The sequence below is a fragment of the Bison bison genome, unplaced genomic scaffold, assembly GCF_000754665.1.
Source record: "Bison bison bison isolate TAMUID 2011002044 unplaced genomic scaffold, Bison_UMD1.0 scf7180017864527, whole genome shotgun sequence".
Classification (NCBI taxonomy): domain Eukaryota; kingdom Metazoa; phylum Chordata; class Mammalia; order Artiodactyla; family Bovidae; genus Bison; species Bison bison.
Genome location: NW_011495078.1, coordinates 14,328,574 through 14,342,019, shown reverse-complemented (window position 1 = coordinate 14,342,019; position 13,446 = coordinate 14,328,574). Strand labels below are relative to the sequence as shown.

The window sequence follows — 13,446 nt, the reverse complement described above, 5'->3', positions numbered from 1 at the left end:
TGAGTCAACTCTTCGCATGAGGTGGCCAAAGTACTGGAGTTTCAGCTTCAGCATCATTCTTTCCAAAGAAATCCCAGGGCTGATCTCCTTCAGAATGGACTGGTTGGATCTCCTTGCAGTCCAAAGGACTCTCAAGGGTCTTCTCCAACACCACAGTTCAAAAGCATCAATTCTTCGGCGCTCAGCCTTCTTCACAGTCCAACTCTCACATCCATACATGACCACAGGAAAAACCATAGCCTTGATGGTTTTTCTAGATGGACCTTTGTTGGTAAAGTAATGTCTCTGCTTTTGAATATGCTATCTAGGTTGGACATAACTTTCTTTCCAAGGAGTAAGCGTCTTTTAATTTCATGGATGCAGTCACCATCTGCAGTGATTTTGGAGCCCCAGAACATAAAGTCTGACACTGTTTCCACTGTTTCCTCATCTATTTCCCATGAAGTGATGGTACCGGATGTCTGAAAGATGATGCTGTGAAAGGGAGTCAGTAGTACTGGAGAAACTTTACCTGGCCCAGTCCTCTAGACACACAGCAAGTGTTGTGTAAAGATTTGTTAAATGGATGAGTGATAAAACATAATAATTAGTTTCCTTCTTTTTAATAAGTGCTTAAACTTAGAGTTCTTTTTCCAGTTACAAAGACTGGAGTAGCCTTTTAGAAATAACACACTTTAGAATAAAGCTTTAGCACAAATTAGTCCTTTTCGGGCATTGGATGTATCCTTTCAGCAGTGTGGATGTATCTTGAGTTAATGTCTTTTCTGTCATCAATATTAAAACCTCTCAGGAATGAGAAGGGGACTTTCATGAAACTTCACACTTGTAATTTTTCTCTGACAGTCACACTTCTGCTAATGTGTTCTTAAAACTGCCCTTGCTGCTGTTGTCACAGGGTTCTTCCATGAGAATGTATACCAGTATTGAATGATCTTTCCTTTTTAATTGAAATCTTTATTGAGAGAATTATAGATTCCCATGCAGTTGTAGTCAGTAGTACAGAGAGATCCTGTGTACCCTTTACTCAGTAAGCAGTTTTCGCCAATGTTAATATCTTAGGAAACTATTGTATGATATTGTAACCAGGATATTGATGTTGACACAGTCTACCAGTATCTTGACTGTGTTAATGGATACAGGGAAGTGTATAGAATTAAATACACAGAGATAAATGAGTATTCATTTCTTAGATTTTTGTGCATTGATTTTGTATCCTGCAACTTTACCAAAGTCATTAATCAGCACCAGTAGTTTTCTGGTGGCCTCTTTAGGATTTTCTGTATGTAGTACCTTATTTTCCAATTTAGATTCCTTTTATTTCTTTTTCTTCTCTGATTGCTGTGGCTAGGACTTCCAAAACTATGTTGAATAAAAGTGGTTAGAGTGGGCATCCTTGTCTTGCCCCAAATCTTACAGAAAATGCTTTCAGCTTTTCACTGTTGAGTGTGATGTTAGCTGTGGATTTGTCAGATATGGCCTTTATTATGCTGAGTTATATTCCCTCTATGCCTACTGCCGGGGTCTAGCCCCGGCTGATCCAGGGTATTCGAAGGAGAGATGGCATTGGCGATTTATTTAAATATTAATTAGAGTAATAGCATGAGGATAGCTCAGTAGGAAAATTCAGTGAAGAAAAGAGGCTGAGTAGCTTGGTTTATGCGGAAAATCAATATAACCTGTGACACCAGATTAGCTCTGACCACGGAGGCCGCAGACGCCCTCTCGAATAGCGGAAGGTGCCCCACCTTAGACACCTTCTCGAGTGGGTCTTAGAAGCCCAGGCAAATAAATGGTTGCAGAGGACCTCCGTGCTCCAAATGGAGACTCAGCCGGAATGTGAAAAGAAAGAATGACATGGGGAGACCAAGCTTTGGTGAGCAAGGCCCGTAGCTTTATTTTTTTATTTATTTTTTAGAATTTTATTTTATTTTTAAACTTTACAACATTGTATTAGTTTTGCCAAATATCGAAATGAATTTGCCACAGGTATACATGTGTTCCCCATCCTGAACCCTCCTCCGTCCTCCCTCCACATACCCTCCCTCTGGGTCGTCCCAGTGCACCAGCCCCAAGCGTCCAGTATTGTGCATCGAACCTGGACTGGTGACTCGTTTCATACATGATATTATACATGCTTCAATGCCATTCTCCCAAATCTTCCCACCCTCTCCCTCTCCCACAGAATCCATAAGACTGTTCTATACATCAGTGTCTCTTTTGCTGTCTCATACACAGGTTCATTGTTACCATCTTTCTAAATTCCATATATATGCGTTAGTATACTGTATTGGTGTTTTTCTTTCTGGCTTACTTCACTCTGTATAATCGGCTCCAGTTTCATCCACCTCATTAGAACTGATTCAAATGTATTCTTTTTAATGGCTGAGTAATACTCCATTGTGTATATTTCTTATCCATTCATCTGCTGATGGACATCTAGGTTGCTTCCATGTCCTGGCTATTATGAACAGTGCTGCGATGAACATTGGGGTACACGTGTCTCTTTCCCTTCTGGTTTCCTCAGTGTGTATGCCCAGCAGTGGGATTGCTGGATCATAAGGTAGTTTTATTTCCAGTTTTTTAAGGAATCTCCACACTGTTCTCCATAGTGGCTGTACTAGTTTGCATTCCCACCAACAGTGTAAGAGGGTTCCCTTTTCTGCACACCCTCTCCAGCATTTATTGCTTGTAGACTTTTGGATCGCAGCCATTCTGACTGGTGTGAAATGGTACCTCATAGTGGTTTTGATTTGCATTTCTCTGATAATGAGTGGTGTTGAGCATCTTTTCATGTGTTTGTGAGCCATCTGTATGTCTTCTTTGGAGAAATGTCTGTTTAGTTCTTTGGCCCATTTTTTGATTGGATCATTTGTTTTTCTGGAGTTGAGCTGCAGGAGTTGCTTGTATATTTTTGAGATTAATTGTTTGTCAGTTGCTTCATTTGCTATTATTTTCTTCCATTCTGAAGGCTGCCTTTTCACCTTGCTAATAGTTTCCTTTGTTGTGCAGAGGCTTTTAAGTTTAATTAGGTCCCATTTGTTTATTTTTGCTTTTATTTCCAATATTCTGGGAGGTGGGTCATAGAGGATCCTGCTGTGATGTATGTCGGAGAGTGTTTTGCTTATGTTCTCCTCTAGGAGTTTTATAGTTTCTGGTCTTACATTTAGATCTTTAATCCATTTTGAGTTTATTTTTGTGTATGGTGTTAGAAAGTGTTCTAGTTTCATTCTTTTACAAGTGGTTGACCGGTTTTCTCAGCACCACTTGTTAAAGAGATTGTCTTTGAGCCATTGTATATTCTTGCCTCCTTTGTCAAAGATAAGGTGTCCATATGTATGTGGATTTATCTCTGGGCTTTCTATTTTGTTCCATTGATCTATATTTCTGTCTTTGTGCCAGTACCATACTGTCTTGATAACTGTGGCTTTGTAGTAGAGCCTGAAGTCAGGCAGGTTGATTCCTCCAGTTCCATTCTTCTTTCTCAAGATAGCTTTGGCTATTCGAGGTTTTTTGTATTTCCATACAAATTGTGAAATTATTTGTTCTAGCTCTGTGAAGAATACCGTTGGTAGCTTGAATAGGGATTGCATTGAATCTATAAATTGCTTTGGGTAGTATACTCATTTTCACTATATTGATTCTTCCGATCCATGAACATGGTGTATTTCTCCATCTATTAGTGTCCTCTTTGATTTCTTTCACCAGTGTTTTATAGTTTTCTATATATAGGTCTTTAGTTTCTTTAGGTACATATATTCCTAAGAATATATTTTATTCTTTCCGTTGCAATGATGAATGGAATTGTTTCCTTAATTTCTCTTTCTGTTTTCTCATTATTAGTGTATAGGAATGCAAGGGATTTCTGTGTGTTGATTTTATATCCTGCAACTTTACTATAGTCATTGATTAATTCTAGAAATTTTCTGGTGGAATCTTTAGGGTTTTCTATGTAGAGGATCATGTCATCTGCAAATAGTGAGAGTTTTACTTCTTCTTTTCCAATTTGGATTCCTTTTATTTCTTTTTCTGCTCTGATTGCTGTGGCCAAAACTTCCAAAACTACATTGAATAGTAATGGTGAAAGTGGGCACCCTTGTCTTGTTCCTGACTTTAGAGGAAATGCTTTCAGTTTTTCACCATTGAGGATAATGTTTGCTGTGGGTTTGTCATATATAGCTTTTATTATGTTGAGGTATGTTTCTTCTGTTCCTGCTTTCTGGAGAGTTTTTATCATAAATGGGTGTTGAATTTTGTCAAAGGCTTTCTCTGCATCTATTGAGATGATCATATGGTTTTTATTTTTCAATTTGTTAATGTGGTGTATTACATTGATTGATTTGTGGATATTGAAGAATCCTTGCATCCCTGGGATAAAGCCCACTTGGTCATGGTGTATGATCTTTTTAATGTGTTGTTGGATTCTGATTGCTAGAATTTTGTTGAGGATTTTTGCATCTATTTTCATCAGTGATATTGGCCTGTAGTTTTCTTTTTTTGTGGGATCATTGTCAGGTTTTGGTATTAGGGTGATGGTGGCCTCATAGAATGAGTTTGGAAGTTTACCTTCCTCTGCAAATTTCTGGAAGAGTTTGAGCAGGATAGGTGTTAGCTCTTCTCTAAATTTTTAGTAGAATTCAGCTGTGAAGCCGTCTGGACCTGGGCTTTTATTTGCTGGAAGATTTTTGATTACAGTTTCAATTTCTGTGCTTGTGATGGGTCTGTTAAGATTTTCTATTTCTTCCTGGTCCAGTTTTGGAAAGTTGTACTTTTCTAAGAATTTGTCCATTTCTTCCACGTTGTCCGTTTTATTGGCATATAATTGCTGATAGTAGTCTCTTATGATCCTTTGTATTTCTTTGTTGTCTGTTGTGATCTCTCCAGTTTCATTTCTTAATTTTGTTGATTTGATTTTTCTCCCTTTGTTTCTTGATGAGTTTGGCTAATGGTTTGTTAATTTTATTTATCCTTTCAAAGAACCAGCTTTTGGCTTTGTTGATTTTTGCTATGGTCTCTTTTGTTTCTTTTGCATTTATTTCTGCCCTAATTTTTAAGATTTCTTTCCTTTTACTAACCCTGGGGTTCTTCATTTCTTCCTTTTCTAGTTGCTTTAGGTGTAGGGTTAGGTTATTTGTTTGACTTTTTTCTTGTTTCTTGAGGTATGCCTGTATTGCTATGAACTTTACCCTTAGGACTGCTTTTACAGTGTCCCACAGGTTTTGGGTTGTTGTGTTTTCATTTTCATTCGTTTCTATGCAAATTTTGATTTCTTTTTTGATTTCATCTGTGATTTGTTGGTTATTCAGCAGCGTGTTGTTCAGCCTCCAGATGTTGGAATTTTTAATAGGTTTTCTCCTGTAATTGAGATCTAATCTTACTGCATTGTGGTCAGAAAAGATGCCTGGAATGATTTCAATTTTTTTGAATTTACCAAGGCTAGATTTATGGCCCAGGATGTGATCTATCCTGGAGAAGGTTCCATGTGCGTCTGAGAAAAAGGTGAAATTCATTGTTTTGGGATGAAATGTCCTATAGATATCAATTAGGTCTAACTGGTCTATTGTATCGTTTAAAGTTTGTGTTTCCTTGTTAATTTTCTGTTTAGTTGATCTATCCATAGGTGTGAGTGGGATATTAAAGTCTCCCACTATTATTGTGTTATTGTTAATTTCTCCTTTCATACTTGTTAGCATTTGTCTTACATATTGCGGTGCTCCTGTGTTGGGTGCATATATATTTATAATTGTTATATCTTCTTCTTGGATTGATCCTTTGATCATTATGTAGTGACCATCTTTGTCTCTTTTCACAGCCTTTGTTTTAAAGTCTATTTTATCTGATATGAGTATTGCTACTCCTGCTTTCTTTTGGTCCCTATTTGCATGGAAAATCTTTTTCCAGCCCTTCACTTTCCGTAGCTTTATTTTCAACCAGGGCTTTTATATCCGAAGTTACACATAGAGGATAATAGGAGATGTGAAATCATGCAAAGTCAGCAGTCTTTGATCCTTATCGAAACCAGGGTTTCTTTCCTGCAAATTTATCGTATACAAATGGTTTAGGTGATTTACATCATCTTCTGGCCAGAAGGCCTATTAACATTTTATGACTCTTGACAAAGATTTGTCAACCGTAAGACTTATTTTCTCTAAGAGTAATTACTTTAAGGTTTGGCGCCATCCTCCGAAGGTGTTAGATAAAGTTGCATTCCTATAGGGCAGAGGTGCAGTGGGTTTACAACAAAGGAAAAAATTTATTACCTTAAGGGTCTAAAGTTGCTAACACCAAGGCCACTACTTATTTTTTCTTCATACCAACTATATTAATTAATACACATTCAAGGATACAATACAGGGGATGTGGAAACTTGGCAGCAAGCATTGGCTCATCAATGAAATCTTTTAGTAGTTTTATTCTGACAGTTTCTAACTCTCTGAGAGGCTCTAAGCTATTTGAATATCTTAAGCTTCCCGTGCCTCTCGAGGCTGGGAGACTGTATGCATAGCTGTAGGAGTCCGGGTAAACTTGTCAGGCGAGTTAGAGAGCTATCTGAGGGGTTTGGATTTAAACACTCCTAATGTCCAGGAACTTTATTAATTGGAGCTGTAAGTTAACTCTTTGTCAGAGACAGCGAGATGGTGGTGGGGGACAGCCCCCAGTAAAGTCAGAGGTGAGAGCACAAAGCAATAAAGTAGGCAGACTCTGGTTTTTGTGGGGTAGATGCTCGAGAATATCCAGGGGGACTCCTGAGGCTCGATCCCGCCTTTGCGTATGCCGAGCCTCCTTCCTCATGACCTTTGCCATGAGTGGAGTGCCTCTCTCTCGCTGGCTCCTGGCAGCCTACTTTATGAAGAGTTTTTTTTGGTAATTATTAATAAATGTTGAGTTTTAGCAAAAGCCTTTTTTTGCATCTATTGAGATGATCATATGGCTTTTATTCTTTGTCAGTGTGGTATATCACATTGATTTGCAGATGTTGAAAAGCCCTTGTATTCCTTGAATAAATCCCACTTAATCATGGTGTATGATCCTTTTAATGTGTTGTTGGAGACAGTCTGCTAGTATTTTGTTGAGGATTTTTGCATGTGTTCATTATTATTTTTTTCTCTGTAAGATAGTGACCATGGTAAATAAGAAATAAAGTATTGTAAAATAGGTAAAGGTTTGCCTGAAATGTAAAACACCAAAGAAGAGAAGGGATATCAAGAGACATGACAAAAGGAGGGAGGGAAATGCCAGCAGGGTTAACATGAGAGGGTAGTTGAGAAGAGTCAGCACCCTTGGGAAAAGAGTTGAAACTCTCCCGAGTTACAAGTTTCAATCTTTAGTTTGTTCCTCAAACTTCTTTCTTAAACCTCTTTGGAGGAATCCTGTCTCTCTCATCCCCGGCCCCTGGCCCTGATGAGGCCCCGATGCCCTGAGCCCTCCTCTTCTCCCGTCCCCACTGTCTGACCATGGAGTGAGGCCAAGTCCTCCACCCTCCCCCTGCCCCTCCCTCACCTGCCTCCATGGAGGATTGTGTGGAGGAGGACAGACTCTACCCTTTGGGATAGAAGAGATGCAAATCCCATCCAGTAGCGGCAGTTACCAATAAGCATCTACCTTTACCCAGAGTAAAGTGACGGTACACACACGTTTAATACCCGCTCCAGCGTGGTTCATCGGAAGGATTCGGCTACCGCGAGGATGGTAAAACAAAGACAAGCATGCCATGGCCCAGAGCAGAGCAGCTTCCTTCAACTTGGACAGTTTAGTCACGCAGGGAAAACCCACCCCAGAGTGAGCTGAGGTTACCAGTTTGTAGTTAGCTATGAATATTTGGAGTCCTAGCCATTCCTTCAAAAACCAAAGATTAAAACAACAGAAAAAATATCTGAAGTATCCTCTAAGAAACAAAATGGAGAAATGCAGACCCTTTACCAAGAATTAATGTTCTTAAGGTTTCTAATCTGCAGTATTCTCTCCTACCAGTTAGCTAGTGGAGGTGTTTTTTAAACATGAGCCCACTAAAGGGGGAAATGGTGTGATTGGAGAATTGAAGGAGAGACATTTCTAGAAATAACCTACTGGCATTTGCACCTCACCCAAAATGGGAGAGAGCCCATTAACTACAATTTCCATCTTAGTAGAAACACTAGATTTCAGGAGTTAAATATAACTGTAATCTCAAAAAATTTTATAAAAATGAGTAGTTTCTTAATGTAGGCACTTTTTTTTCCTGAGCCATTAGGCTTAAGATTTTTCCATCTGGAGGAAGAAACTGTTAAGAGTGACTGCTAGAGGCCCGGCTGGGGGCGGGAATGAGCTGTAAGCAGACACAGGGATCTTACTGAGGTGGCAGAAACGGTCTAAAACTGTGGCAATGGTTGCATGCTTCATAAGTTTGTTAAAAATCATAAAATTGCACATTCAAAATGAGTGAACTTTATGGCAAATAAACTATACCTTGGTGAAGTTGTCTTAAAAAAAAGAGATACAAACCTCCTAAAACCACTTCATAGGCCTTTTAATAAGCTGTTACTCTCTTATTTTTCTCTGTAAAGTCTTTCTTATTGTGCCTCAACCCCTCTGGCATCAGATTTTTTCTTATACCTCTAAAACACTGCCCTTCCCTTCAGTTTCCCTCTGCCTTTCAGTATTGTGGTACAGTTATTTTATACTTAAAAAATAAATCCTTAAGAAACGTAACTAGAAAGCAAAACACATGGAGCTCGAGTGTTTCTGCAGAGCCGTACGTCAGAGCGTGAGCGCGGTGCGTCCCCTCGTCTCTGCCTTTTCACAGTCCTAAATCCATGTGCTTCCTGGAAAGTTGTGGTGCCCCAGTCTTCTGACTCCGGTTCCACTGCCCGCTCTCGTCATCACGTGGGTGGGAATAAAGATGCCTTGGCTGCTGCCTCCCACGGTGATCAGCACCCGGGGCTAGTCGTGGGGGAAGCTGGCTGTGCCCGTGTTTCCCTACTGATCCCCCAATAAACTCGAATGTTCGGAAAGCTCAGATAATTGTGTATGAGTGTTAGTCTCAAAAAAAAAAAGCCCTGTTTAGTTTAACTTCTTCTTATTGTTACAGCTCAAGTCAAATCCAAGTGAAAATGAAGAGAAGGAGGCCCAGTCCCAGCTTGTCAAATCTGATGAAATGCAGCGTCTGCGCTCACAAGCACTGGATGCCTTTGAGAGCTCAGATTTTACTGCTGCTATAACCTTCCTTGATAAGATTTTAGAGGTAAGTTGTTTTGCTCTTGCAGCCGACAAGCCTGACAGTTACTGCATTTTCCTGTATGTTTATATGCTTTGACATGTTATATACCACAAATATCCTAGGTAGCATAAAATCAGATCAACTCTGGGGTTTTCCACTCTTAATTGAAAGATGACGTTTATACAGAACAGAAGTTGGGCCTGAAATTTTCAGTGAAAATACTGAAGGTGTGATGGAGTGGGACTTGGTATTTTTATACATCGCTTGCTTTGCTGTGTTTGTTTGCTATTGCATTTTTTGTGGGGTGGGGCAAGAAAACTCTAGAGGTTAGATAATGGGATAAAAGATAAAAGTTGGTTGCAGAAAAAGGAGAAATGATGTTTGGGAGGAAAGATGAATGTTTAGAGTAAGAAGTTTTTAGGGAAGAAGGCAGTTGAAGAGTTGATAGGATTCAGAGGGTTCTAGATACAGAAATCTACATCTGCCTCAGCAAGGACTTAATGACAGAGGAGGGTGTGAGGGTATCAGAAGGAAGTCTAATAACATATTCAAATGGAAGCAATCATAACTCATATTTATCATTTTCACAATGCTTTGTACAGTCTCATTTTATCTTGGTGATAAACTCGTTATGTGTGTAGAATGGCCACTTTCTGATAGTTTTATAGAGGAAATCATGTGAAGTGCAATTTCCAGTGGAAATTCCAGTGAAATTCACAGTTTACTAGATTATTTTGTTAATGCTTTATTAAGAAAACATAAAGTTATGATTTTTACCTTCTAGTAATTATCCGTCTTGATCTGGCTCATTGTCCATGGTGTTTAATTTATGTACAATGTCGATTTTGATATCTTCACGTGAAAAGTTGACGTGACTTTAAAACAGCTCTACGAAATATGTAAAGACACTTACACGGGTCTTATTGGTGGTGAGCTTTTGGATGTGTATTTGGAAGAATAATGGTCGTTAACTAAACATTGTCAACTTTCTGATAAAATGGAAATTGAGATACTTCAGCCTTCTCACATTTTTTTTTATTTTTGTGATATGAGGATTTAATTTCAAGGAGGTAACATTTTATAAGAGTTCATTTAATTTAGTTACTAGTAGAATAAAAATTGTGAACTTAGAACCTAGATTATATTTTTTTGAGACTAGAAATTAGAATTGTTGATTAAGTATAAAAATCCAATTAGATAATATTCTCTTCAAAATAAAAAATGCTTCACTGGAAACCACTTTCTAATAATAAATGCCCTGTTTTCTTATTGTCAGTGTTTTAGAATTATATAATTGAAAGGGGTTTGCAAAAAGGGCCTTGTTAGTGTGTGTATATATATACACATGCACACTCCTTACCCCACTGGAATATATTTAAGACATGTTTCGGGACTTCCCGTGTGGTCCAGTGGCTAAGAATCCACTTGCCAGTGCAGGGGACATGGGTTCAATCCCTGGACTGGGAAGATTCCACACGCCCTGGGGCAACTAAGCAGTTGTGCCACAAACACTGAGTCTGAGCTCTGGAGTCCATGAGCTGCAGCTGCTGGAGCCTGCGCACCCTAAAGCCTGTGCTCCATGGCAAGAGAAGCCACTGCACGGGGGAGCCCCCTCACCACAGCTAGAGAGGAGACTCTGCTCGCCGCAGCTAGAGAAAGCCTGCGTGCAGCAACGAAGACCAGTGCAGACACCCCCCCTTCCCCAACAAAAAAAAGTCTTTGGAGAAATTACTTTATCACATCTCATTATTTTTGTCACATTTAAATTGTATCAGAATTTTTAACATTTCTTACAATATAGAAGTCATCACAGTAATTGAGGATGTTCTTTGTTGATAAGATATGCGCGGGGCAGGGATGAATGTACGTAATTTACTGTCTCTTTAAGTCTAGTTCTTTTGTTTCTCAAGGTTTGTGTTTGGGATGCAGAACTTCGAGAACTTCGAGCTGAATGTTTTATAAAAGAAGGGGAACCTAGGAAAGCGATAAGTGACTTAAAAGCTTCATCAAAATTGAAAAACGATAATACTGAGGCATTTTATAAAATCAGCACACTCTACTATGAACTAGGAGACCATGAACTGTCTCTCAGGTTAGTTCTAGTAACATGCACATCTCAATGTCTTTTTAGTGTTTGCAGTAACGGAATACTCCCATTTTCTTTTTAATTTTAACTTTAATAAAATTAGGGTTGGGCTTTTTTCCTATCTATAATTTTGTGTTATTTCTAAGTTATTTTGCTTTTACATAGTCATTTTCATGAAGTATACTCTGTAAGGTAAATAGGAGGGCTATTACTTTGCAGAAGCAAAATAGAGTGTTTAATATATTATCTCTACTTGAGTCATTTTGAACTTGAATTAATTTATGTGTGTGCCTAATACAATGCCATATGTAAAAGTGTATGATAAATTAAGTCAGTGTTAACAGATAAAAAAATACCTTTTGTTGTAATTTCTGTATTTAGTATGGAAAACCGTTTATTAATTATTTTGACATGGAGTATTTTCCTTCTTTAAATATGTGAACAGTGAAGTTCGTGAATGTCTTAAACTTGACCAGGATCATAAAAGGTGTTTTGCACACTATAAACAAGTAAAGAAACTGAATAAGCTGATTGAGTCAGCTGAAGAGCTCATCAAAGAAGGCAGGTAAGGCTGTGCTGTGTGGATGCCTCCACCTTCCCTCTGATGTCTGGTCATGGGCACAGAAGAACTGAACTTACTTTTTCACTCCTGGAGGGTGGAGGATCTTAGATGGCATTGGGGCTTAACAAAACTATCACACTCTTACACTTTTTGAACAGGGCAGAATACAGATGCTGGTAACTGCATAGTATTCTTTTCAGCAGATTTATTATATTTTGCCAACTATTTATTGAATTTCTCCTTTGTCAGGTACTGACCACATACCGGACAGGGAGGGAGGTTAGAAATGAACATGACTATAGTTTTTGGTCTAAGCTTATAGTTTAGTGTGGGAGACAGGCATATAAACTGAGTGTTAAAAGGTACTATATTAACATATCTAGAGTGATGGCGATGTATACAGAGTATGCGGACATTTTCTCTCAGAATAGGATTCAGGGTTAATAGTTCTTTTCTTACAACATCTGAAAAATATTGTATAATTTCTTTTTGGCTTCCGTGGGTCCTGATGAGAAATCCATTGTCCTTCTAATTGTGTTTTTTCCTCCTAAAGATAAGGTGTCATTTTCCTTGGACTGGTGTTAAGATTATTTCCTTATCTTTAGTTTTCAGAAGTTTAATTATGATATATCTCAGCATGGATTTCTTTATGTTTATACTGTTTGGAGTATCCTTAGCTTCTTGGATATGTATGTTTATGTCTCTTGTCAAACTTGGCAAGTTTCCAGCCATTATTTCTGGGAATCCCTTTTCAGCCCAGCCCTCTCTCTGTTTTCCGTCTAGGACTCTGACTGACGTAAATATTTAGTTCAGTTCAGTTCAGTCGCTCAGTCGTGTCCGACACTTTGCGACCCCATGAACCGCAGCACGCCAGGCCTCCCTGTCCATCACCAACTCCCAGAGTTCACTCAAACCCATGTCCATTGAGTCGGGGATGCCATCCAACCATCTCATCCTCTGTTGTCCCCTTCTCCTCCTGCCCTCAATCTTTCCCAGCATCAGGGTCTTTTCAAATGAGTCAGCTCTTTGCATCAGGTGGCTAAAGTATTGGCGTTTCAGCTTCAACATCAGTCCTATCAATGAACACACAGGACTGATCTCCCTTAGGATGGACTGGTTGGATCTCTTTGCAGTCCAGGGGACTCTCAAGAGTCTTCTCCAACACCACAGTTCAAAAGCATCAATTCTTTTGAATTGATGGCACTCACCTTTCTTCACAGTCCAACTCTCATGTTCATACATGACCATAGGAAAAACCATAGCCTTGACTAGATGGATCTTTGTTGACAAAGTAATGTCTCTGCTTTTGAATATGCTATCTAGGTTGGTCAGAACTTTCCTTCCAAGGAGTAAGCGTCTTTTAATTTCATGGCTGCAGTCACCATGTGCAGTGATTTTGGAGCCCAGAAAAATAAAGTCAGCCACTGTTTCCATTGTTTCTCCATCTATCTGCCATGAAGTGATGGGACCAGATGCCCTGATCTTCGTTTTCTGAGTGTTGAGCTTTAAGCCAACTTTTTCACTCTCCTCTTTCACTTTCATCAAGAGGCTTTTTAGTTCTTCTTCACTTTCTGCCATAAGGGTAGTGTCATCTGCATATCTGAG

The 13,446-nt window shown here is 39.0% G+C and overlaps 1 protein-coding gene across 1 annotated transcript in view; it reads left to right on the top strand.

Moving 5' to 3' along the window:
* The window catches only part of DNAJC3 (DnaJ (Hsp40) homolog, subfamily C, member 3), a 67,249-nt gene that overhangs the window by 35,825 nt on the left and 17,978 nt on the right, over window positions 1-13,446 (top strand). Inside the window, exons 5-7 of the mRNA XM_010831524.1 lie at window positions 9,065-9,217; window positions 11,104-11,285; window positions 11,725-11,844. Coding sequence (XP_010829826.1) covers window positions 9,065-9,217; window positions 11,104-11,285; window positions 11,725-11,844 — 455 coding nt within the window. The remainder of the gene's footprint in view (window positions 1-9,064; window positions 9,218-11,103; window positions 11,286-11,724; window positions 11,845-13,446) is intronic.